Source organism: Simochromis diagramma, unplaced genomic scaffold (genome assembly GCF_900408965.1).
Source record: "Simochromis diagramma unplaced genomic scaffold, fSimDia1.1 OVJJ01000746.1, whole genome shotgun sequence".
Lineage (NCBI taxonomy): Eukaryota > Metazoa > Chordata > Actinopteri > Cichliformes > Cichlidae > Simochromis > Simochromis diagramma.
Window position 1 is genome coordinate 4,708,480 of NW_024386757.1, and position 25,364 is coordinate 4,733,843.

At 39.9% G+C, this 25,364-nt stretch overlaps 1 protein-coding gene and 1 long non-coding RNA gene across 3 annotated transcripts; one reads left to right on the forward strand and one right to left on the reverse strand.

Moving 5' to 3' along the window:
- Positions 1–5,036: 5,036 nt before the first annotated feature.
- On the reverse strand, positions 5,037–18,118 carry LOC120731621 (CD2-associated protein-like). Of its 2 annotated transcripts, none has more exons than XM_040028734.1 (6): positions 18,024–18,118; positions 14,863–14,978; positions 14,097–14,177; positions 11,635–11,813; positions 11,099–11,162; positions 5,037–8,794 (listed from the first exon to the last, which is right to left on the reverse strand). In XM_040028734.1, exons 2-6 carry the CDS (start codon positions 14,971–14,973, stop codon positions 8,753–8,755), a joined length of 477 nt encoding a protein of 158 aa, XP_039884668.1. In that variant the 5' UTR covers positions 14,974–14,978; positions 18,024–18,118; the 3' UTR covers positions 5,037–8,752. The 2 variants fall into 2 exon arrangements, with proteins under 2 accessions (XP_039884668.1, XP_039884660.1); XM_040028726.1 differs by having other exon boundaries at positions 14,097–14,189.
- Positions 18,024–24,570, forward strand: LOC120731644. Its single transcript, XR_005695396.1, has 3 exons — positions 18,024–18,126; positions 18,835–18,845; positions 24,557–24,570. It is a non-coding gene; the product is annotated as an uncharacterized LOC120731644 (long non-coding RNA).
- The last annotated feature ends 794 nt before the right edge of the window (positions 24,571–25,364 follow it).

The following is a 25,364-nucleotide window of genomic DNA, read 5'->3' on the forward strand; positions in this document are numbered from 1 at the left end:
TGTTCGTTGTTATCTTGAAGGTCGTGCACGCACTCACATGCGTGGGTTACATAGGAAGCAAACCAAGACATTTACAACATCAAAGCTAAGGTACCATCATGCTTTAAATCTGCCACTATCATCCCCTCTAAAGACTTAAGCAGTAACCTGCCTCACTGTCCACAGTGAAGTTAGGTTTACATCACTATGGACTGAGAAGGTGCCAACTAAGAAGGTTTTCTAAGCCCCCACTCCTAAATCAACACATTCACACACCCTAATGCCTGTTTCTCAATCTCACAGCCCATGTCACCTCTACTTGCAGCCGCATAATGACGTAAAGAAATATTTCTTAAAAATCATTTTTCAAAACATGACCGACCTGAAGCGGGAGATGGAAGCATGTAAATATAATAATAACCACTGCAGCCGAAAAGAGTGCCTGACGAGCCCAGTTGTAAGTAAGCTATTAAGACTCGACTGTACACTGTGTTCACGTTTTCCTCCGAAACAATAAGTTCCATTGGAGCAGCCTTTCAACACCTTTCTCTGTCTCTCACTACCAAAGTTGCTAGTAAGTCCCTTTACTATAGTTCGGAGGCACTGACCTGTTTTATATACGCGCAGAATAGTTTTCTAAACGAGATCACTGCAAAAAGTGCATCCTTACTCAATGTCCACCCTACTGTTACTCATTTTATATTAAGATTTAAAAATCTAGTTGGTATTGCTATGGCGAATAGCCTTCAGTAATAGAAATAAATCACACAGCAATAGTACATTCAGGTTGTTGTAAAAAGCATGACAATATATTAAGTAATCCAAAGTATTCAAAATACGTTACTCTCATTGAGTAACATAACGGAATGCGTTACAAAATATATTTTGGGGCATGTATTTTTTAATCTGTAGTGTAATACATTTCAAAAGTAACCTTCCCAACACCGTCCAGCTGTCACGCACGGATGCGGTAGCATCATGTTCTAGGCTGTTTTGCTACCAGGGTGCTGGTACTTTGCACAAAATGTGGTGAATAATAAAACAGGACGACAATCTTCAGATTCTTCCATTTAATCTCAAAGCAACAGCTAGATTATTATACACAACTTATACACAATTGTTGTGTACAGTTATACACAAGACCCAACAGGACCGTGATTCCTAATCACAACTTGTTCTGGAATAGATAAAGCAGGCTAACATTAAGCTTCTAGAATAGTCTTCCCAAACCCCTGTCTTCAACCCAATTGAAAATTTTAGGACTAAACTGACTCTACACCAGGAAACCAGTTTAAATAAACTCTAACAATTCTGCCAATTTAACAGGTCAACTATGCAGCGAGAATTATAATATAATTTTAATGATAGCTACCAAAAGCGACTCGCTGATGTGCAATTTGCTTAGGGACATTTAACTAAATGTTAGTGGGGGAGTATATATATATGTATATGTTTGAGACTATATGTATATGTATGTTCAGAGAAATCATTAAAAGTGTAAAAAATTACCACAATATATATATTTTCAATATATACATTAAATGTATAAAAACTTCTGACAACATCAGTTGGCAAAAAAAAGTAACAATATAACGCTCTAGCGTTATATTGTTTGTTAAGAATATAACAAACGTTATATTGTTATATTCTTTACAATATAAAGAAATTCAAGAATAGATGAGAAACAAAGTCACTGACATCTATCAGTCAAAGCCATTTCTAAGGCTTTTGGATTCCAACGAACCACACAGAGTCATGGCAAAAATAGGGTGCCTGGTGCTAAAATTAGGGGTAAAACTTTAGCACCAGCATGGCAAAAGTTACTGGGAAATATCCTACAGAGGTTCATAAAAAAATTATGATCAGGATGTTAACAGTCAGATATACAAGGAAACCATAATGGCCCTAATGAGTTGGAGGCTTTTCTTCCACATAGTGACGCTGCATGGATGATACGTCTAACCAGAAATACATTATGAATGTTTGACTGGCATATTCATCAGTGGCAGTGTTGGGGAGTAACGGAATACATGTACCGCCGTTACGTATTTAAAATACAAAATATGAGTAACTGTATTCCGTTACAGTTACCGTTTAAAAAGGTGGTATTCAGAATACAGTTACTTTGTTGAAATAAATGGATTACACTGCGGTACTTTCCTGTTTCATATTGTCGCGGGTCAGGACTGTTTGGGTTTTGTTTGACAGCTACGTTCTTTTGTTCCAGGCGGCAGCGTTATGGTTGCCATGGTTACAGGGCGACGCTCTCTCTCTCTCTGCGACTGTGTGTTTCCTGGGTGAGAGAGCGCCTTTTCGTTGTTGTTGTTGTGCTAAGCTAACAGGCAGAATGCTACAAGCATAGCTCTAAAGAATGTAGCATCATGGGCAGTGTAGTCCGTGTTGCAGGGAGAATGGACTGCCATACACGTTATGGGTCTGTGAGCGCGAGGAGGGAGAAAAAGGGGAGTGGAAAGGTACGAGTTGTCATCGAGGAAAAACGGGAGCTGGAAGCATCTAAATATAATAATAACCACTTCAGCCAAGAAGAGTGCCTGACGAGCCCAGCTGTAAGTAAGCTATTAAGACTCGACTGTACACCGTGTTCGTGTTTTCCTCCGAAAACAATAAGTTCCGTTGGAGCAGCCTTTCAACGCCTCTCTCTGTCAATAAAAGTTGACCCACACAACAAAGTAAAGCTATTTTTCGGCTACGAGCCGACAGGGACCCCGCTGTATTAGTCAGAGGTCCCTTTACTACAGTTCGGAGTCGCGGACCTTCAGTAATAGTAATCACACAGCAATAGTACATTCACATTGTTGTAAAAATCATGATAATATATTAAGTAATCCAAAGTATTCAGAATACGTTACTGTCATTGAGTAACGTAACGGAATACGTTACAGAATACATTTTGGGGCATGTATTCTGTATTCTGTAATGGAATACATTTTAAAAGTAACCTTCCCAACACTAATCAGTGGCACCAACTGCCCTGTGAATCTGAACAATGAAATCAACAAATAGATTCCACCTGGCAACCATGTATCAAGTTCTTGCTGCAGGAAGAAGATGCCCAAACACCGGAGGATGCAATCACACAGGCAGAGGGAGAGGTAGCTCCAGAATATGACAATATAATTCAAACATTTGTAGTCCATGCAATCAAAGGGGGTGCTGGACTAGAGAGCACCCCAACAAGGACAACATAACTGGGTGATGGGTAATACCTTGCAGGAGAGGTCCTTCTGACTGCTGAGGTTGAAGGTATCACACCTACAGTACACATAATAGTGCACAGCCTACGCTCACATAGTGATTTTCTATTTTGAAGATAAATTCATACACTGCGGGTACGTATCATGCTGATGCCATTTGGAAAATGGTTGAATGTGACCTAACAGTGCATGGCCAGAAAATCACCTTTCTTGTTGACAAAAGGGTGGGTTATTTCCAACTCCTTACTTTCAAAAAATAGATATAAAAAAGTTATTTTGAGAAATAAATAAAACAGTGAATCTGAGTTTGAGTTTTATAAAATTTCTTGTCACAACTTGGCTGAGGCTTTGATGTAAATGCTTATTGAGTCTGACTGTTTTGGGCACTTTCAAAAGGTTCAAGTGAAGGATGCACATGCTGCTCCAGCTGACCACGCACTGCACGACTTCAAACCAGGAGACTGCCTGGTGGTTAGCAACCTGCTGAGGAAGCATTGGGAGATCCAAACAATGGAGCGGCCTATTCCAGGTGTCTCTAATGGCACACACAGTGGTGACAGTGCAAAAAGGGAAACTTGGGTGCATGCAAGTTGTTGTCAATGTATTCCATTAGCAAGGGTGGATGAAGTAAAATCGCTTTGCTCCACTAAACACCAGGTTTTGGAGGAAAATCTCACATCAGCCTTGTTTCAGCGGTGAATGGTAAATGGACTGGTTCTTATATAGCGCTTTACATAACTTGCCTCATTTTCCAATTAACATAACCACTTTCATCTATGCTCTAAGTGCTTTCTATCTAATATTCACACACCTTAATACTCAAATAGATACATCAGAGAGCAACTTCGGGCTATTATCTTGGCCAAAGATATTTTGCATGCAAACTGGGATTGAACCACTAACCTTCTGATTAGGAGGTGACCTGCTCTATTAACCCAGAAAGGAGTGCTGACTGAGTGCTCATACTCCAAGTTCCAGCCACTAGACACCTCTAGGGCAATACTGCAGTAAGGTGCGATGAACTAAAGGTGCCAGTATACCAGCCATAATGGTTGCTTTGCTCACCACTGCAACCTTGTCAGAGTTACTTGTATGTATAGCCGTCATTAAGGTGCAGGAAGCCACTGCAGTGTTCTCCTGTATGATAGATATCACCACTCAGATAATATGGCCAAATAAGCCCTGATATAGGAGAAGTGTGAAGAATGCAAACCAAACTAGGCCTGAATTAAACCTTTTTGTTTTTTTGGTCTGATGATTGTGTGATAAATGTGATATACTGGTGTCAGATTGGATGGATAAGAAATGTAATGGAAATGTTTGAGCTTCTGGTACTTTTCTGAATCAAGCTGGCCTTAATAAATTAAAGACAGTCAGTTTGTGTGCACCTGGATTTCTAGATTTTCGCAACAGCAAAAGGACAGCAGCCGTAAACTAACATAGACTCTGAACTCCGGCACAAGTTCATGTCTATGTCTTGAGGCAACATTAGAAATGTAAATTTTTATCCTGTGTCTCCAAACTCCACACTTGTGTCTACAATATCCTATTATTTAAACCCACCAGGTTCACACCTGCATATTTAAATGCACATACTCACGAGCAGACGTACTATTATAGACAGAATCTGTCAGCTGAGGATAAGTTCACTGGAAGCTGCATTTCCTCAGAAAACTCACTGACTCTCTCAGTGAGCGGTCAATATTTTCCACTCAATATTTCCCTGAATGTTTTAAAGAACTCAAGCATGAAAAGGTCTCAGGATTGTTGTGGGTCCATGCAAACCTTTAAGTGAAATACAATTTCAAAAGCAGAGACAAAAAAAGAAAAAGGAAGCATCTGTGACAGTAAATAAAGATGATGTTTATTCATTTTTGCAAAGAATCTCAGCTCATGCAAGGATACAGCTCTTGTAAACAAAATCACTTGAAAATATGTTATAAATGTGCACACATTTCTTATTTTCTTGGTGTCAAAATCTGGAATGTAAAATATGCAAAAGTCATATTACAGATGTTCCGTAAAGAGCCATCACCTAAAACGTCCCCTCTCTTGTTTCCCACATTAGCCTATTGCCTGGCCACACTGCATTAAGAGCCACACTTGTTCAAAGCCAGGCATTCATGTATTGTGTGAGTGCATGACCACTCAGGTCAGATCACAAAGCATCAAAGTGGCCACTGTGGGGCTTAGATTCTTCTCCAACACAATCATGGACAGTTACAGTCGAGCATATGCACACAGAATCAGGCCCGGCAAAGACTTCAAAGTACAAAGAGATGTTTTTTTTTTTAAGACATTTGTGAGATATGTACAACAACATTAAGACAAAGATACAAACAACAGTAACAGGTTTTTGTCCTTGTGGTAGCACAATGTGGAACATCTAACCTGGAAACAAAACTTATGAGTGTCAGAATTTAAACATCCCTGTAACTTGCAGTGAAGCCAGAGGTGGATGCACTTGGTACTGTGCTGCTCTCTGTTTCTCAGATAAGCTGTTGAACATTGTGAAAGTCAGGGCTACAGAATGGAGCTAGAGCGTAAGCAGTATGAAGACAGACATCAGCCCGACTGCTCAAAACACCTCAACTGCCTCCTTTCTACTTGGAGCAGTGCGCCCTCTCAAATGATTGAGCTCCTCATCCTAACTCTAATTTATTAATCTCCATTCATGAATACATTACAGAGGCACATTCATTCCCAAACTGGAGCTGGACATCCTCCACCTTTTCCAGCTGAGAACCATTGCATCCATCTTTGAAGGTGCCAATATTTATCCCAGCCAATTTGCAATCAGCTGCAAACTGTTCAAACAATATAATACATGAAATGTTAAAACTGAGAAATCTGTTTTTTGTTTTGTTTTTTAAATTACAAGCTCCTTTTAAATTTGATACCAGCAATGAATTTTAAATAAGCTGAGAAAGGGCCATGTTTGTTACTAGGTTGCATTACCTCTTCTTCTTTGATCAGTGCACAGTGTATGGGAACTGGCATTGCTAGTAGCTGTATATGTAAATTTTACTTCATAGAAATTCCAAATAATCCAAAACTCTTGTTAAAAAAAATCATTGTTTGATTTAAAATCCACTGTGATAGTGTACAGAGGCAAAACTACAAGAAGTACTCATGGACATAAAGTGCTTTTAAAAAAGGTTCTCAGTTTCAACATTTGATGCTGTTTTTGCGCTCTTCTACATTTTGTTTTTAATTTCCATTTCACACTGTGTGCAAAGGTTTCAGATGATTTGTGTACTCAAACATACAGTGAATCATAGAAACTATGGATGGTGCACCTCCCAACTCCACAAAAATGTTTTGTTATAATGATCCCTACAGGGACAAGTGGACCCAAATTATGGCAGAAATATACTCCTATGAACAAATATATTCAGCTTCCAGTTAGAACTGACTGAGTTTGGCCTTCTACGTTAGTGATACCATGCTCTACATTTCTGTACCCCTAAACATCATGACAAGTGAGAAAAATCCAGTTACCTTTCTTAACTGTAGCAGTACTTCCAGCTATAGAAACTGCCTGAGATTTAACGACAGTTGTTTGCTCAATGTCCAGTAAAAAGCAGTAACTTCTAATTTTTATTTAACTCCATCTTAAAACCCCTAATGTGTAATTTTTCAGATTGTAGACTCCTAGTGGTCAGCCCTGCTCACTTTATAAAGCTTAATTTAATCATCAGTCAGTTAATTGACTGATTCATTTGATGCCTCATACAGCAATCAGCCACTGCATTGAAACCACTACTGGGTGAAGTGAACGACACTGACCATCATGTTATGAAGAAATGTTGGATTTCTGGCATCATTACTGTAATAGACCAAACACATGAGAGGTGCTCAAAGTACTTCTCCAATCTGAAACCCGTTGAACACCGCCAACTCCCAGATGCCACAGGTCTTTCCTGGAGCTCCTCCTGAGCTCTTCTGTGTCACTTTGGTGGCACAGGCAGAAGTGACACAATATTGGGAAAATGGTTTTAATGTTATGGTTGATTGGTGCATGATAAACATGGCTGTGGCAAGTTGTGCAGGCATTTGAAGTGGAAATGTGGAAACACAAAATTTAGCCTAGGGTGTGGCAGCGCAGTGTGCTGTAACTATACACTGACAAACATGACAAACCAACTACTAGTTCAAATCATGGTAGTGCAAATCTGGCGGATGTATGTATGCATGTAACTTTAAGTCTGCTGAAACATTACGGATCAAGCTGCATGACACTTATACCCATCATCCATGCTAACATGGCTAAAAACACACTAGCTGACCCATATCGCACCAGTTTCCACCAGGATAATCTCATTCTTCAGCGGTGTTTTATCATCAGACGATTAAAAAGGGGGAAGAAAAAAAAAAAGGATGTGAGTGAATTTCGCCGCTTCATCACGTTCTTCCAGTTAGTTTAACCCATGTGTCTGGAATGTGGAATTGTAGACTAAACATAAGAGGGAAGGGGTAGTCGGCTGAGCAAAAAGACACCAGACGATTTAGCAGGAAACAAAGATGGATGAGAGTAAGGAAGGCGGAGGTAGAAATGATAGGGATGGGAGAGAGCTATGAATAGACAAGCGAGTAGCAGAGATGATCGTAATGAGGCTGCCTTTTCAGAAGACTGTAGTCCCTCCTTCCTCGCGCCTCTCTTGCATTTTATGACTCTGGCTAAGTTTGTTGTGTTTTTCTCACAAAAATAGAAGAGCCAGCATAGAAGAGGCCCTCTATATAATATTTGACTAAGCGTGTCAGTAGATTTAAAAATATAGATATACAATATCATGCTGCAAATATTCCAGATCCCATTACAAACATTTAATAGATTGTTTTTTGTTTGTTTTTTTCTGAAACAGGCACAGTAGTGTTATTCTGGGTAGGAATGCTAGAAAACATCAAAAGACAACAAAAAAAGAAACGCGAGAGCTTGCTCTGACGTGCTGCAGCCATGTGGTGGTGCTGTGCTGACAGGCGCCATGCAAGAAAGAAAAACGCATTTTAATCTGAAGATGAAAACTCAAATAATCAAATCTGTTTAAAATAAATTTTTGTGCATTATAAAAAACAAAAAGAAATTAGGCAAGGAAAACGAGCACCCTCTGCTTTACACAAAGTCAGTAGTACTGGGAGCATCCCTGAGGAGTTCAAGGAACGCCAGAGTGATTGGAAAAGAGCCAGAGCAGCAGAGTTGTGAGTCCAGCGCAGTAGCTTGAAGTAAGGCCTCGGGTTTTTTTTTTCTTTTTGTATTGGCAAAAGTTTAAAAAAAAAAAAAAGAAAGAAAAGAGAGAGAGAGGAACATATACATCTGTAACTTACACCTAGCTTGAAAAAAATCTTATGTGCAAAATGTAAATCTTACAACTATGGAGAGTGAGTTTGTTTGTTTTTGTAGATCACTGAACAAGGATTGTGCTTGAGGTGGGTGGATTTCTCCACCCTCTCTCCCTCCATTTGACCATCCATACGTCGCTGCCCTCCTGCTCTCCTGTTGATCGACAGGCAGGCCAGCAGCTGACCCCGAGGACTGCCGTTGATTAGATCAAGGAGTTTCACGTCGAGTGGATGGTTCGCTTTAGCTTCTCGATCTCCATCTGTGAAGAAAAAATAAACTTCTTACAGTTGGGGTGTAGGGTGGGGATGCATGGAGCTACACTGTGTCCAATGAAGTAGCTGTTTGGCTATGCAGAGAGAGGAACTATGGAACAACACTGTGCACAGCTCTCCAAGGAGGCCAAAAACATGTTATCAAGGCTACAAATGTAGCACAATGTTTGTACCGTTGGAGAAAGAGGCAGTAAAAAAAAAATCCTCAAAAGAAAGTGTAAATTATAAAACACAGAGATTTATATGCAGGGTCATCTGATTTCAAAATGGTTCAATTCCACAGCCGTTTACCAGGAACACAAATCTGCTCTAACAGTAAGGAGTAACTTTCACAATGATTTCTCCCATTTTATGGCTCATGCTCTGCAGGACTTTACATGACATGCCGCGAATGAGCCGATGCCAGAGACCTCCAGAGGTCACGCAGAGTGCAGGTATTCAAAATAACTTCAAATTAAGTGATTGGTCATAATGTTTTGCCCCGTATCACACTGAAAAGGCGCTGCAGCCATATTCGATTTGCCAGAGTAGATTGAGCTTGTGAGTCAGTCATTGTCATTATCCCTGCTGTGAGGTACAGTGGCATCCTGCTGTGGGGCTTTTCCACTGGTGGGGATTAGGAGAATTGAATGACAATGAAAGCATGAGCCGGAGGACAACCTGAGCGGCACGGCCAACGTCTTTGACGAGGATGAGGAAACTGAGGTGGAAGCTGAAGTTAACTGCAGGGGAGCTTAAACTAATCTGCAGTTATGTTTCTCTGTATGCGAGTCTGACCCTGCGTGGGGCTCTCTGCGGGGGACCCCTCCTCCTGTGATGCAATTTATATTGGTGCCCTGTTGAAGACAGAAAGGTCGGCCGGGCAGACTGGACCAACCTTCAATCTCCCAGTTTAACATGAGCAGCACATGGACGCTGAATGTGTTCTCAACAGTCAGGGAGTGTAGTTAGCCTAGAGGCGCATCCTCGGTCATCAGTTTTCTTTCTTTAATTTTAAGTGAATGATTTAAATATTCATTCTTGACGTTCTGCACGGAACTTGATTTTTAAGAAAGAAAAAAAAAGGATCCATCAGGTAGCTGCTCACCTGGTGAAACATCAGCCTGAAATTTATAATGAAACCAGCTAACAGAAAAACCCTCTCTACTAATGTCTCTCTCACAGACATCATGCTCAGAGAGCCTGTCTGTTTAAGGCAGAATTCCTGACAGGATCAGGGAAAAACCCAGAATTCCTGTGGTGTTTAATTCCACAATATGTGGGATTAAACACCACAGATGTTATACTACAGTTCTCTTTTCACCTCCAAAACCCTGGATCCCACAGTTCCTACGATGCAACTTAAACATGTTCGCTGAATAACCGACCTGTTTTAACGATAAACATTGTCCATTGTAGGTGCTTTTTGTCATTAGCACAGAAAAAAAAAGGCCCAAATAATGCTGATCCATCCCAAACTCCTTTACTTTCATTATCTGAAGCTCAAACTGGAGCCGAGAAGAATCATAAACACAACTCTGAATAATCTGAGCTTAGAGTTAGCAAACACATTACACAACACTCATGCTTTTATGAGCTGATGGGACAACTCAGGACAGACAGTAACCGTTATGTGTATAGCTGGTGCAGTGTGTCCCTTAAGGGCTTAATGTGTTATTAAACAGTTACATTTCTTTACACGTGTAAAGGGAAAAAACAGAAGGCTTCATGTGTGCATGATGCTGTGGGGGTGAAATCTTCAAAACTCGTAAATGCAGCCAGTTTTTTTTTTTATTATTATTTTGATTTTCATTAATGTGTGAGTGTTGACCAGGAAGGAAGAGGAAATAATCTGCTACTGGTAATAAACTAAGGACACTCAACACATGCCAACGCATAGACTGCGAAATGAAACACTGCCTCAGGGTTGAAAGTGCAAAAACAGCATTATGTGCTTTGAGCAAAAATATTCAATTGGTACTGATGTCAGCAGATGAGGAGAGTTTAATGAAGACGCACGGACTGGAGTGCTTTGGTGTTTTGCCGTCAGCAGGACTTGACATTAATGAACAATGACTAATTATTGCATGCATTCATGTGTTCACTCATTATTTAGTGGATGTAATAAGTTACATTTAGACGGTCCCAGCTGTGATCACATAGAACTTCTATTACTGAGTCAGTAGAAAGTCACTAGTGTACGGAGCTGGATGCTGTTCACGTGTGCACAAAAAGCATCAATATTTGTCTAAACTAATGGGTCTAATGAATGTGGACAGCTCAGCCTGTGTTTCAGTTGCGAGCCATACTACCTGCAGGGACACACGCTTTTGCCTTTCGTCATCCAGCTCTCCTCGAAGCTCAGTGATCTCTTTCCTGGAAATAAACGAACAGAGATGTGCAACCTTAGCATGTGGCTACCTTAGCAGCGAATATCATAAATATCTAAACACTTTCTTCCTTTAAACACACCTCAGAACCAGTTTCAGTGCCTCAAATGAACTTTGAGTTAATGTCGTCAGAATCCAAAAGACACATATTATAATACTTATTATAAAAAGCCAGGATGGTTTTAAAGAGAATGATGGTTGGAAAATGCTTGAGGCGATAAATCAGCTCGACAGAAACGGTAGCTATTGCTAATTCAAAGAGACAGGAGTACGCATTACCATTTCAGTGGTATTGGGTTTGGCAGTGGCGTAATAATTTGATGTAAATCATATATTTATGTATGTTTTATTTATAATAATAATGTTTTATTATTTTATAAGGTCAGAACCTTGAAGAACAATTTTAGCTTTCCATTCCTGTCCTGCCCTCAAACCTTATCAGGCTCATGTGTCCTTACATTTGCTGGGACTTGAGCAGTTCCACCGTGAGCTGCAGCTCCTTCATCTGGCTCCTCAGCTCCTCCAGCTGGGAGCTCGACTCCTCATGCTCCACCTTCGCCTTGCTGCCCAGAGAGGCTCCGAAGTCTCCGAAGTCAGGCTTGTGGAATGACGGTGACAATAAGGTGTTTGTGGAAGGCTATTAAGACATGAGAGGAGAAAAATGTAAGACAAGAATTTTCTGCAATAATTATTTTTTGTGTGTCTGTTTTGACCTCCAATCTAAAACTAAATTTAATTGGATGTTTTTATCTTGTCATTATAATACCTCCACCCTCAGGGAAAAGTATCTGTGATGCAAGTTTAATGGTGAGGCTCTCAAATTAAATCCACTGTGACAGCAGAGCAGATGAGGAATTTAAATCCAATGCTACAGTGTAGGAAGAAAAACACGGGGCTGATTTACACAATGTGTTTTCCAGTGAAGGGGGATATTCAGTCTTTATCACCCCATCGCACAACCGTGTCTTCATGTAGGTAAACAACACTGACTTAAAGCAAAATAACAAAGTGCTGTTTTTTGGAGCTACTTGTATTCAGTGAGCGTTTTCAGAAAAAGTGATGTAATGCTAAAAGGATTGCGTGACATGCCAAACTTTCCCTAAAAAGCCAACTTGGGGATAACTTTAGCTTTTAATTAGACAAATCTGAAAGCAGAGGACTTGAAAGGAACCAAACAGATGGAAGTCTCAAGATGAACAAACAGACTGTAGGTAATGTGTCAGGAAATAATCAGAGTATGTGAACTGTAAATGTGTGATGGTGAGAAATAGGAGTAGCAGAGGCTGAGCAACAGCTTGTTTGACACGGGTGTGACAACTTCCACTATGGTGGTTTATTCTGACCATACAATCAAGACATTGTTTTTACTGTTACACTGAAAAGAATCTGTATGTAGCTATGTACTCCAGATGTGCTGATGTGAGGCTTGCATTGGGTATTGGTCAGATACTGAGCCACAAAAGCTGGACTGGGTATTGGTGACGACAAGCCGATCCACGGTCCAATCACAAACAGCTTCTACTCGTTTTTTTTCCCCCCAAAGTTTTTTATCTAACTGAAAACTGTGGTCAAAGTGAGCCAACATGACTGAAAAGGGCCAACAACAATGATGTTCCACTTCCTTTTGATTGTGCACTTGATTGCTTTCACTCTCGTGCTCGGTCAGAGACCTTATTTGAGAAGCTAGAAGCAATAATAACACATAGTAATACACTGTGACTGAATATCATTCACTTCAGCTCTTTACTGCCAGCTGCACATCTGTGTGCAAACAGGAAAAGTGAAAAACATTAAATTTATTTTACTGTATTTATTCTGGGCCTGTTTTCATTTATCACTTCACTAACACTAACAAAGTACACAAAGCTGTGAAGATTCCTGACACATTCAATTCTCTTACTCACAGTGAGAGGTGCAGATTATTAATTCAACACTGGCATCAGTAATGGAGCAAGACTAGAGTGGAGTTCCAAGTTATCACCTAATGTTTGCAACCTTGATTGTGAAGCAGCATCTATGAACTAAGAAACCAAATACCACAAACATGACTGAGAGGTCCATTTGGTATGAAGGTTTATAGGATGCATCGAAAAACACCTTTTTGTACCAGGCTGAAAGAGCCGTGTTATGGTTTTGCATGTCAGCATTAACCATGTGATGTTGGCTTATCTGCTAGTTTGGATGTGTGACATTCATGGTGACAACATAGTGAATAAAAGGCTAGTCACCAAAGCCTACAGAGTGGTCACCACCAGTTCCTAGGGAAAAATATATAGAAAGCTCCTTATGATTGCTTTGGACCCTAGAATCTTGTTGCAGCTGTGGTTTGATTAGACGTCTTTGATTTGTCCATAAACATTATCCACCTGCTCTCTGAGGTATAGGGAAACTGAAAAGTGTGACACAAACCAAGAACGGAGACAGTCTGCCTTAAAAAATGAAACAGCTAAAGAAAGAAAAAGACAATCCCTTTTCATTTCATTTTTGGTGCAGCATCTTCTCTGCAACTGATTTACTCAGCAACCTCAAACTACTGCCAATGAGATGGCAACGACTTGCTTCCCTAACAACCAGCAGTTGCATCGCATCCAATATGGCGGACAACTTTTGACCAATGTCCACAATGTCACATTAGAAGCCTCAATGTGGACTGGAGTACCATGCTGACTTGATTTCAACATAAGCAGGCAGTGTGCTATACTGTTTAGTTCCTACCAGATTCACACAACACAAACCATCACTGCTGTGCTACCATCAGCAACGCCACTGGCAACAGCTGCCATCACTTTCACAGGTTTATATCCAAAGATCTGCTAAGACCATTCATTATTTGCTTCATTTCATGAGGCAGTTATGTCACTAAGCGGGCACCTGTTACTAAACTAAAGGTTTCTTCTAAACAGACATGAAATTAAATTACCTTTCTGGTTTCCGTTAGCTTTGGTTTGGCATCTTCTTCATCAATCTTAAAGGTTTTCTCCACACTCACTTCCTTGTTGGGCTGTAATGCAAACTGTGGAATCATGTTGGGATAAAATGTGCTGCTTGTGACAGGGAAAACAGGAAAAGCTGCAGAGTCCTGAAACGATTGCATCTGTCAATGACAGTTAACAGCTACACTATTAGCTCTAGTGTCATGTTAGGATTTGCAAGGAGTCTGCAGGTATAAAGAAGTTAGATTTTTAAAAGAAAAGACACCAAACCTATGATACAAATGTACACTCGAAATCAAAATAAACTGATATAAAGACCTTGATGGCAATTTAATGATAACAGTATTTGGTTGCATTCAAGAATGTGGTCCAAATGTGGGAAAAGCCAAACACCTGCTATCTACAGCAGTTTGCTTTGTAAGGCACCAGCTTTGAGCAAAAACAAGGACTGCTGTTCTAAAGCCATTTGTCTTTGTTTTCATGAAATCTCTTTAACTATCAGGTGAAGGCTTGTATACTAAAGTTGTCAGAGAAAAGAAGAGATTTCTTCTGTCACATAAATAATACATAGGAACAAATATAGAGACCAACTTGCAGAAACTATATTACCAGACGTCAGCCTAACTTTTAACATGAGATGGTAAGAATGATGAGAGTAAGAGAGACAGCTCCTCATAATAACCATCCAAAGAAAAAAGGTCAGTGTCAACTTAAAGGGAGCGGGGGATTGTTAGCGCTTGAGCACATCCTCACCAATTGTCCTCCGCCAAACTGCGTGGGCAGCCTCCTTCCAGTCATCTTTGGTCGGTTGGTCGTGAGGTGAGAGAGCTTCTCCGAGGTAGACGACAAGTCATCAAAACTCATCAGATCTGTTGAAGCCAGATGAGAGAGAAAGAGGGGAGAGAAATAATAGAATTATTTTTTAGCACAACATTTCAGCTTTGACTAAACCCAACATCCACAAGCGAACTGACACTTTCAATAATTTCCTTTGATTCACTTTGAATGCACTGTAACTGCTCACAAACAGTTTGGCTTTTGGTTTATTTTCTGCCTCATTAACAACATTAATACACACACAGAAGCAGGAAATCAGCCAAACACAGGCACAAGGCTAAACAAACAACTAAAATATAAAAAGAATATATAAAAACTAGTGCTGTCAATAGATTAAAAAATTTAATTTAAATTAATCTCACAATTTTCTGGAATTAATCGCGATTAATCGTAATACTTGATCAATAGCCTGGACTTTATATTTAAGCTTGTAACTGACATTTATGCAATATAATGAAGTAAATTCAGAATAAACACAAAGCATGTATGCTTATATTCAGATAATTTGAATAGCTTTCTTCAACCTTTTAAAGGTTTTCTGATGTGACGTACAACTTTTTAAAAAAACCTATATACTAATAGGTAAGTATACACTTTTATATAATATATATAAGAGCTGTCAAACAATTAAAATGTTTAATCAGATTCATCACAGGGTTACTGTGGATTAATTTTGATTAATCACGATTAAATATAATTTATTTTTATTCTATATTAACCACAATTCATTTTGCTTTAGCAAACAGACTCGAGAAAAAAGGGAAAATATTAACATGTTTACTGAACATCTTGAACATTCATGTTAACAAAAAACTCTGTAAACGTTTATCCACCCTCTCTCTGTTACTCTTGGGGAGGCACTTCAAGTCCTTGAAACGAGGAACCAAAGCTATGTAAAGCGAGTTCTCAACTATATTAATAGGTCTGCAGTTTGTTGCAGTCCACTTGGCAATTACGTCAGTCAATAATTCCGAGGTAGACTCACTGAGTCCCTGATGTTCCGTGAATGGTTTGTCGCAAGCTCGGTGACGCGTTAGCCAAAGTCCTAGCAGCATCCCCGACTAACGCATGCTTTGCGTCAATGTGACATTTTAAGCTGGAAGTGCTTCGGTGAAAAGAAAATTCCTTCTTGCACAATGTGCATAATACTTTGTCGGTCGACTGTTCTGTCTTGTTATTTTTGGAATACTCAAATTTCCCATCAGAGGGCCAATGTGTGTTTATCATCTTCCAAACTGAGTTGATTGGTTCAGCTACCCATCACTACCAGATCAACTGTCCATTTGCGCATGTGAGAAAGTAACTCCACTTGGACAAACAGCCCGAAATGCGTTGACAGAAGCATTTCAAGGATTTAGAGTCAGTCTACACTCCAGATGTGTTAATTGCGTTAAAAATTGTAATTGCGTTGACCGTGATAGCAAATTAATGTGCGTTAACGCATTAATTTTGACAGCACTAATAAAAACAGTAAAAAATGTCTTCTTTAAACACTTAAATCTACTGACACAAGGGGCAGCTTTCATATTTTTGGATGATGAAGTAACTCCTGTTTGATCCTCCTGTCTGGCCCCTGGAGAAACACGTGGGGTTGACACAATATTGACCCTAAAACAGAGGAACCGTGAGGGAGGCTGAAAGGTCTCAGAGAAAGGACTCCTGAAATAGATTTAATAGAGCAGACCTGAATGGCTTTCACTCAGGGGTACTGTTTGCTACAGCTGAGGTGCTAAAAGTCGACAAGTCTCCAGAAGCCAGTCTGTCACGCACACCCATGAAACATGAAAGTTCAATCTCAGCTACAATTCAAGCCAGCAGTTTACCGCTGAGTAGGTGCAAAGTGCTGTTACACAGTACTCACTGTTTTTCACCGTTCACTTTAAATGCAGCAATAACTCCATTCTTCCTGGCCTGTAGTTCATTGTGTTGTATGTAAACAACCTCATGTCAAGTTAACATACACGTGCAGTTAAAAATGGATATCAGGCTTTTACTGATAAAACTGCTTGTAAGATCATTGTTTGTGTTGTGTTCTCTTTTTTTTTTGTTTCCAGATCTGCTTAGCTGCAGTCACTAAACGACCTGAAGAATTGTTTTTAGATTAAAAGGCTCTGATTAGATCAAAGCTACTTTCAGCTGCTGCTTTGCTACAAGGGGGTCACCACAGCGGGTAGCTGTTCATGTTTGATCTAGCAGTTTTACGCCGGATGTCCTTCCTGCTACTACTCCACAGAACGTTTGCGCCTCTGGCTGAAAGTGAATCAGCAACCTTTTCCTTGCCAAGTGAATGTCTAACCCATGTGACACAAGAAATATACAGGTATTTATGAGTTCTTACTAAAACGCTAGGACAACCCAGTCTAAAATGAAGCTTATTTTGTTCTCACAGCAAGTCGTGGATTACTTGTTTAAGCTGATTGTTGCAAGGTGTCCTCTGGCGGATTCACTATGGAATATCAACACAGAATGTGACTGAAGGGTGTTTCTTCAGTCTCATCTTTTTTCTTTTTTTACATTTTTATGGGTTGGCCCATATATTGGCAAATAGCTCACAAAGGTAATATATAGCCTGGAAAAAGCAAGCAAAACAGAAAACCTTTATGACTGGCCTCCTAGCATTCAAGTCTTATACAGACTAACAAGCTTAAGCTAATTAGGTACACATGCCATACATGAGAAAATTATCATCTATAGTTACAATTTTGCACTATACTAACAAATCAGAAATGAACTGAAATTAAATTATTATTTTTCTTTGGTTTAATAAATGGTGTTGGTATTTTGGTGACACTTTTTTGGTGCTCTTCACGAATTAGTCGTGATTTTCTGACCAAAAATTAAAAATCTGTGTTCAGAAATGTTATTTACCACGGTCACAAAAAAAGACTTACTGTCAAAGCAAAAATCTTCTGGTGAAGTCATTTATTGACTTCTTATAAGCAACCGACAATAATTAAAGTAGGAAACAAAACTATAGATACACTTAAATTTTTTTTAATGTGGCTACAGTGGAAATAATTTGATACCAGGGGTTATGATTGTAGCAATCTGACATGCATGTAGTAGTATGGACATACCTGTACTCGACTTATCCACAGAGTCTGCAGACACCGGTTTGGTGAGAGGTAATGGCTCGGAGTCAGACTTTGGTCGTGTGGATGGCACCTCTCCATTGTGCCTGTGGTTAAAAGAGAAAAACTTCACTTTAGCAATATCAGCGACAATTTAGCTGATATTTTACATTTTATATTAAACGAATAACAAAATTAATTGTTCTCATCATCCCATCGGATTTCTAAAAGTCTTATACAGATCGAAAACGTGACATCAAAACCGCAAAGGATTGTAGGTACGAGTGGCAAGTGGTACTAGCGCACGCAGGCTTTCACAAGAAAACAGTCACACAGCGATAAAAAGAAACACAAATAATGGCAAGAAGCTGTTGTATGCGGTTGATCTGATATCCTCGTGTTGGTGTTGTTCCCAGATCATCATACTAAATGTTGTTCCAGGATCAACATTGCAAGTGACCAATCAGAATGTTGTGACGTCATACTTTTGCGACTTCGGGAAAAACCGGCGTAAAACATAAAACTGTACTAAAGCTGCGTGAAACCGCCTCTGTCCGCCGATCAACGGACCCTGACCCTAACCCTAACCGTAACCCTTTAATAAACAGTAAGCAGAATTGATATTGTCCTTGCAACATTGGAATTTCATAAATGCACGAATGGCTTGGCGCGCAAAAGAATAACATCACAACAATGTGATTGGTCACTTGCAATGTTGAACCTGGAACAACATTTTCATGATGGTCTGGGAACAACACCAACACGAGGATATCAGATCATCCGTTGTATGCAATAGCCGGTCGCATGACAGCCACAGGAAGCTGACGGGTAAACAGATCGGTTTTTATTGGATTCCATCGTGGAAGAGAAACTGTTCAAGCCATGTTTCCGAAGTAACAAAGAGCCGATGGATGGTCTGGATTGCAGCTATTCGAAGACCAAATATTTCAGCACACTCCAGCTCACATGTTAGTCTGCTCCAAGCATGTCCACAAAGGTAAGTCTTTTGTTGTGGTTATTAAGTAATTTATCATAACATAATAGTTGATGTAGGTTAAAAAAATAAGTCTTATATTGATTTGAATTGAATTTGTTGCGCTATGCTGCTTTGTTTACTGTGCCTTTGCGGGCTAACGTTTGTTGTGTTTTGTAGGAAAACCAGCCTTCAAAATGTTGGAATGCGATCCAGACTGGGCACCCTCTATCAACCTGGGTCATACCGAGTTTAAAGCTGCTACCACAGCGAGATTTGATCAGTTAAGAGAGAGAGAGCGATATCAAAACAGCCACGGAAAGTAGTAGCTCTATCCTGGCCATTTGTAGCCACTTCACTTTTGTTTTTTCAACCATTTTTGTTCTGTTAATGCAAATGGAATGAAACTTCCCAAAGGTGTGTATTTTTTCCAGATTTTTTAATTTTCAACATCAGCTCCTTAATAATGCCAATAATACAGTGACTTGCAAAAGTATTCGGCCCCCTTGAACTTTTCCACATTTTGTCACATTACAGCCACAAACATGAATCAATTTTATTGGAATTCCACGTGAAAGACCAATACAAAGTGGTGTACACGTGAGAAGTGGAACAAAAATCATACATGATTCCAAACATTTTTTAAAAATAAATGACTGCAAAGTGGGGTGTGCATAATTATTCAGCCCCCCTGAGTAAATACTTTGTAGAACCACCTTTTGCTGCAATTACAACTGCCAGTCTTTTAGGGTATGTCTCTACCAGCTTTGCACATCTAGAGACTGAAATCCTTGCCCATTCTTCTTTGCAAAACAGTTCCAGCTAAGTCAGATTAGATGGTCAGCGTTTGTGAACAGCAGTTTTCAGATCTTGCCACAGATTCTCAATTGGATTTAGATCTGGACTTTGACTGGGCCATTCTAACACATGGATATGTTTTGTTTTAAACCATTCCATTGTTGCCCTGGCTTTATGTTTAGGGTCATTGTCCTGCTGAAAGGTGAACCTCCGCCCCAGTCGCAAGTCTTTTGCAGACTCCAAGAGGTTTTCTTCCAAGATTGCCCTGTATTTGGCTCCATCCATCTTCCCATCAACTCTGACCAGCTTCCCTGTCCCTGCTGAAGAGAACCACCCCCAGAGCATGATGCTGCCACCACCATATTTGACAGTGGGGATGGTGTGTTCAGAGTAGAGATGGACCGATCCGATATTACGTATCGGTCCGATACTGACCTAAATTACTGGATCGGATATCGGAGAAAAATAAAAAATGTAATCCGATCTATTAAATATCACGAAAGCACCTCACAACACTTGCAACAAGCCGCAACTCACCTCAGAACGTTAGCACGTCGGAGCAGTATGCATCACGTGATAGAGCGGCTGTGGCATGCGGGACCTGTCGGTGGTCTGGATAGCATTTGGAGCTTCGCTAGCAACCCGGCATTTCATTTCCGACAAAGTTATCCCGAGAGAAGTAAAGCAAGTGTGTAAGTCCATCTCTGAATGTTTGTAAAGCATTCCTGCGTTAAGCTTAACAAACGACTGCCTCTTCTTGCTGCTACGTCAATCATGAAACTGCTTGACGATCAGCTGATCGGCTTTTCTGTCCCGAGTCCCTGTCTCTAGTTTGCTTTTGGCCCACTTTGCACCAGAAAGAGGAAACCAGCGGCTGAACAACAGCAGCACGTTTAAGCTTGATAAGCTGTTGTTAGAATTTATTTAATATTACTTTCTACTCGAGGATCTTTTTCTACGTAGCTGACGCTGGTAACTGCGCAGGGGCGGATCTAGCAAAGTTTAGCCAGGGGGGCCGATAGGGCATTAACAGGGAAAAGGGGGCACAAAGACATACTTTTCTTTCTTATTCTCATTTAAAATGTCTAGCTTTTAATAAATAATTATCTGACACCCAAAGTTTTAATTTGATGCAAAATGAATAGAATTCCATTACTGTATATAGTAACTATTAAGTCTAATATATGTGTGTGTATGTGTATATATATATATATATATATATATATATACACACACACACACACACACACACACACACACACACACACCCTAGTAAGCTATAGTACTTTTTCCTTTGGGAAGGTACCATCTGTGCAGTCTGCGATTTTGTTGAAGAAAGATGTTGAATCTATTTAATATTTCTTGAAAAATAATTGATTTCTGTGCATTTTTTTTCACACTGCATCAAATTAAGGTTGATTACGTCGATTAAGCATCATGAGGTGGAGCGTGAGGGGTGGTTCCCTATTTTTTATTTATTTATTTTTGTTGTTGCTGGGAGTTGGAACCCTATTAGTTAGGTTGCTTAATATTTATGCTAAGTACTCTTTAAAATACCAGAATAGGGAGGATGGTGTAGGTTTAAGTTTATTAGATTGATCAGTATTGCTGAACTATGAAATATTTTTTTTTGCATACAGGTATAACAGAATAGCTTTAGTGTAGTTGTTGTTTTAAACTTGAGTATGAACTTACAGTGGGGCAAAAAAGTATTTAGTCAGCAACCGATTATGCAAGTTCCCCCACTTAAAATGATGACAGAGGTCAGTAATTTGCACCAGAGGTACACTTCAACTGTGAGAGACAGAATGTGAAAAAAAATCCATGAATTCACATGGTAGGATTTGTAAAGAATTTATTCGTAAATCAGGGTGGAAAATAAGTATTTGGTCACCTCAAACGAGGAAAATCTCTGGCTCTCACAGACCTGTAACGTCTTCTGTAAGAAGCTTTTCTGTCCCCCACTCGTTACCTGTATGAATGGCACCTGTTTGAACTCATCATCTGTATAAAAGACACCTGTCCACAGCCTCAAACAGTCAGACTCCAAACTCCGCCATGGCCAAGACCAAAGAGCTTTCGAAGGACACCAGGAAAAGTATTGTAGACCTGCACCAGACTGGGAAGAGTGAATCTACAATAGGCAAGCAGCTTGGTGTGAAAAAATCAACTGTGGGAGCAATCATCAGAAAATGGAAGACATACAAGCCCACTGATAATCTCCCTCGATCTGGGGCTCCACGCAAGATCTCATCCCGTGGGGTCAAAATGATCATGAGAACGGTGAGCAAAGATCCCAGAACCACACGGGGGGACCTGGTGAATGACCCGCAGAGAGCTGGGACCAAAGTAACAAAGGTCACCATCAGTAACACACTACAACGGCAGGGAATCAAATCCCGCAGTGCCAGACGTGTTCTGCTACTGAAGCCAGTGCATGTCCAGGCCCGTCTGAAGTTTGCCAGAGAGCACATGGATGATACAGCAGAGGATTGGGAGAATGTCATGTGGTCAGATGAAACCAAAGTAGAACTTTTTGGTATAAACTCAACTCGTCATGTTTGGAGGAAGAAGAATACTGAGTTGCATCCCAAGAGCACCATACCTACTGTGAAGCATGGGGGTGGAAACATCATGCTATGGGGCTGTTTTTCTGCCAAGTGGACAGGACGACTGATCCGTGTTAAGGACAGAATGAATGGGGCCATGTATCGTGAGATTTTGAGCCAAAACCTCCTTCCATCAGTGAGAACTTTGAAGATGAAACGAGGCTGGGTCTTCCAACATGACAATGATCCAAAACACACCGCCCGGGCAACAAAGGAGTGGCTCCGTAAGAAGCATCTGAAAGTCCTGGAGTGGCCTAGCCAGTCTCCAGACCTCAACCCCATAGAAAATCTGTGGCGGGAGTTGAAAGTCTGTGTTGCTCGGCGACAGCCCCAAAACATCACTGCTCTCGAGAAGATCTGCATGGAGGAATGGGCCAAAATACCAGCTACTGTGTGTGCAAACCTGGTAAAGACCTATAGTAAACGTTTGACCTCTGTTATTGCCAACAAAGGTTATGTTACAAAGTATTGAGTTGTATTTTTGTTATTGACCAAATACTTATTTTCCACCTTGATTTACGAATAAATTCTTTACAAATCCTACCATGTGGATTCATGGATTTTTTTTTCACATTCTGTCTCTCACAGTTGAAGTGTACCTCTGGTGCAAATTACTGACCTCTGTCATCATTTTAGGTGGGGGAACTTGCACAATCGGTGGCTGACTAAATACTTTTTTGCCCCACTGTATATTGAATTTAAATCTTAGAATGAGATCATCCCATTACACAATTACACACACACACACACACACACACACACAGCAGCAGCAAGTGAACTGGGGCTGTTAACAGCATGTTTCTTAGTCAGTCAAACAGCTGTGAGCTGCTGAATTTGAATCCACCAATCAGAGAGGTTATGTACTTTTTTCCCGCCAAAACTGGTGCACCAAGTGCAGGGTTTTACACACACACACAACACAGAGAAACAGGATTTTTGCAGGCTTTTTCTCATATTGAGGATTCCCCTCCAACAAATGGCCATAATTACCTAACCGTAGGGGTTAGAGTGGTCGTTCTTACACTGTTTTGTTCAGAAGAGATGGGGGAATTGTCAAGTGTTGACAATTTATCATTACAATATGGATTTTTAGAGATATATGACATGGTTTAGGGCTGGGCCATATTATACCGTTCACGGTAATACCGGTATAATGTTAGGCAACGATAGGAAAATGAAATATCGCGATAGAATGGGAGTAAAACGCGCATGCGCAGTGCCTTTGTTTTCATACGCACATGGCCGATTGTTGAGTGAAACAGATGAACCAGAATTGGTTTGTAAAAATGGTGCAACTTCAGTGATGTGGAACTGGTTTGGTGTTTGTCCGTCAGATACACGACAAAGCACATTTTTTTGCAGAACATGCAAGCGGCCGTCGTTATTGTCGTATTTGTCCGACTAAGATGCTCTTAAGTCTGGGAGTAATCTGGGTCCTAAACTATGTATACTTCAGGTCAAACGAACACTGCAGCATCACTGAGAGTTAAAAACTGTGTAAATTCTTTCATCTTTAATAAAACGATCAGCATTGCTGCTTTGTCAGGTGTAACTATGAAGTTTAACTTCCAGGCATCCATGAAAACAAAATTTATTACATTACGGAGTTAGAAGTTAGCAGGAAGCTAGCGGAAGTTAGCTCGCTAGTTTCGCTAGTTACCTAAGCATGATATTGCATGTTCTGACTGAGAGATTTCTGAAAAAATTCAAACGTATAGCTCTGCTATCACTTCCAACATAAATGAAGACAGGAAACTAAACAGCAGTGACGTTTGTAGGGTTACTGAAGTTGGGCTAGCTGGTATATAATGATGTGGTACGTGATCGCTAGCGACACAGCTATGTTAGCATAACATAAACAGTGAAGCTGGAGGATGAACACTAACTCTTTTCCACTTATAAAAGGTAACGTTAAAGTTCCTGATAGTTAGAGACAAATGCAATCGCATGGCAGGATGCTGTAAACGGACCAAACTTCAGTCAGGAGAACAACTGAGATAATCCATCCACAATACAAGGTTAGTCATTAATATACTGCAACAACATGGGAATAGAGCAGCTGCCAGAGAATTCAATTCAATTCAATTTTATTTATATAGTGCCAAATCACAACAAAAGTCGCCTCATCAATTTGCATTAATGAATCGATGGTACAGAAGTGGAGGAAGCAAGAAGAATGAGTTTAATAAAGTTTGATTTATCTGACTGCTTTGTTTCGCTTAATGTGCCTTATAATCCCGTGCACTTTATGGTCCGAAAAATACGTACTGCACACTGCAGTTTAATGTTGCAAAACACCTCTTTTTAACTTCAGTGGATATTATACATGGTTATGCTCAGGATATGTCAGCCCATTTCTACTGGAAATGCCTTTTGGTTAAATTTTCAGCAAGGAATTTGCATTTGCACTGTTAAATTTTTATAAAGCTTTAATGTACATAAAAACCAGCTTCTTGTTTAAGTGAAAATAAATTGAAGGTTGTCTTTTTGCGCTAGTAATGTTGTGGAGTTGTATTTTGTCTCGCATCAATTATATCGTCAATTATATCGTTATCGCAAATTTTCAAATATATATCGTGATAAATATTTTTGGCCATATCGCCCTGCTCTAACATGGATGACTGGTTGGTTTATAAGCCACAATATGCAAATTTGAATGCCTCAACCCACATATATGATTGGCTGGCTGGGAAGCTGTGCAGGCCCTGATATGTAAATTTGAATGTCTCAGGCCTCACAGAGGATTGGCTGTCTGGGGACCTGGCAGAAATATATAGAAATACTATGATTAAGCATAATAAGCAGAAGTACTATATTAAGCACAAATCCTATAAAAAGCAGAAATACTATATTAAGCAATATAAATATCCTATAAAAATCCTATAAAAAGCAGAAATACTGTACTATGACTTGGTAGAAAAACTATAATTAATCAGAAATACTATATTTAGCACAAATCTTATAAAA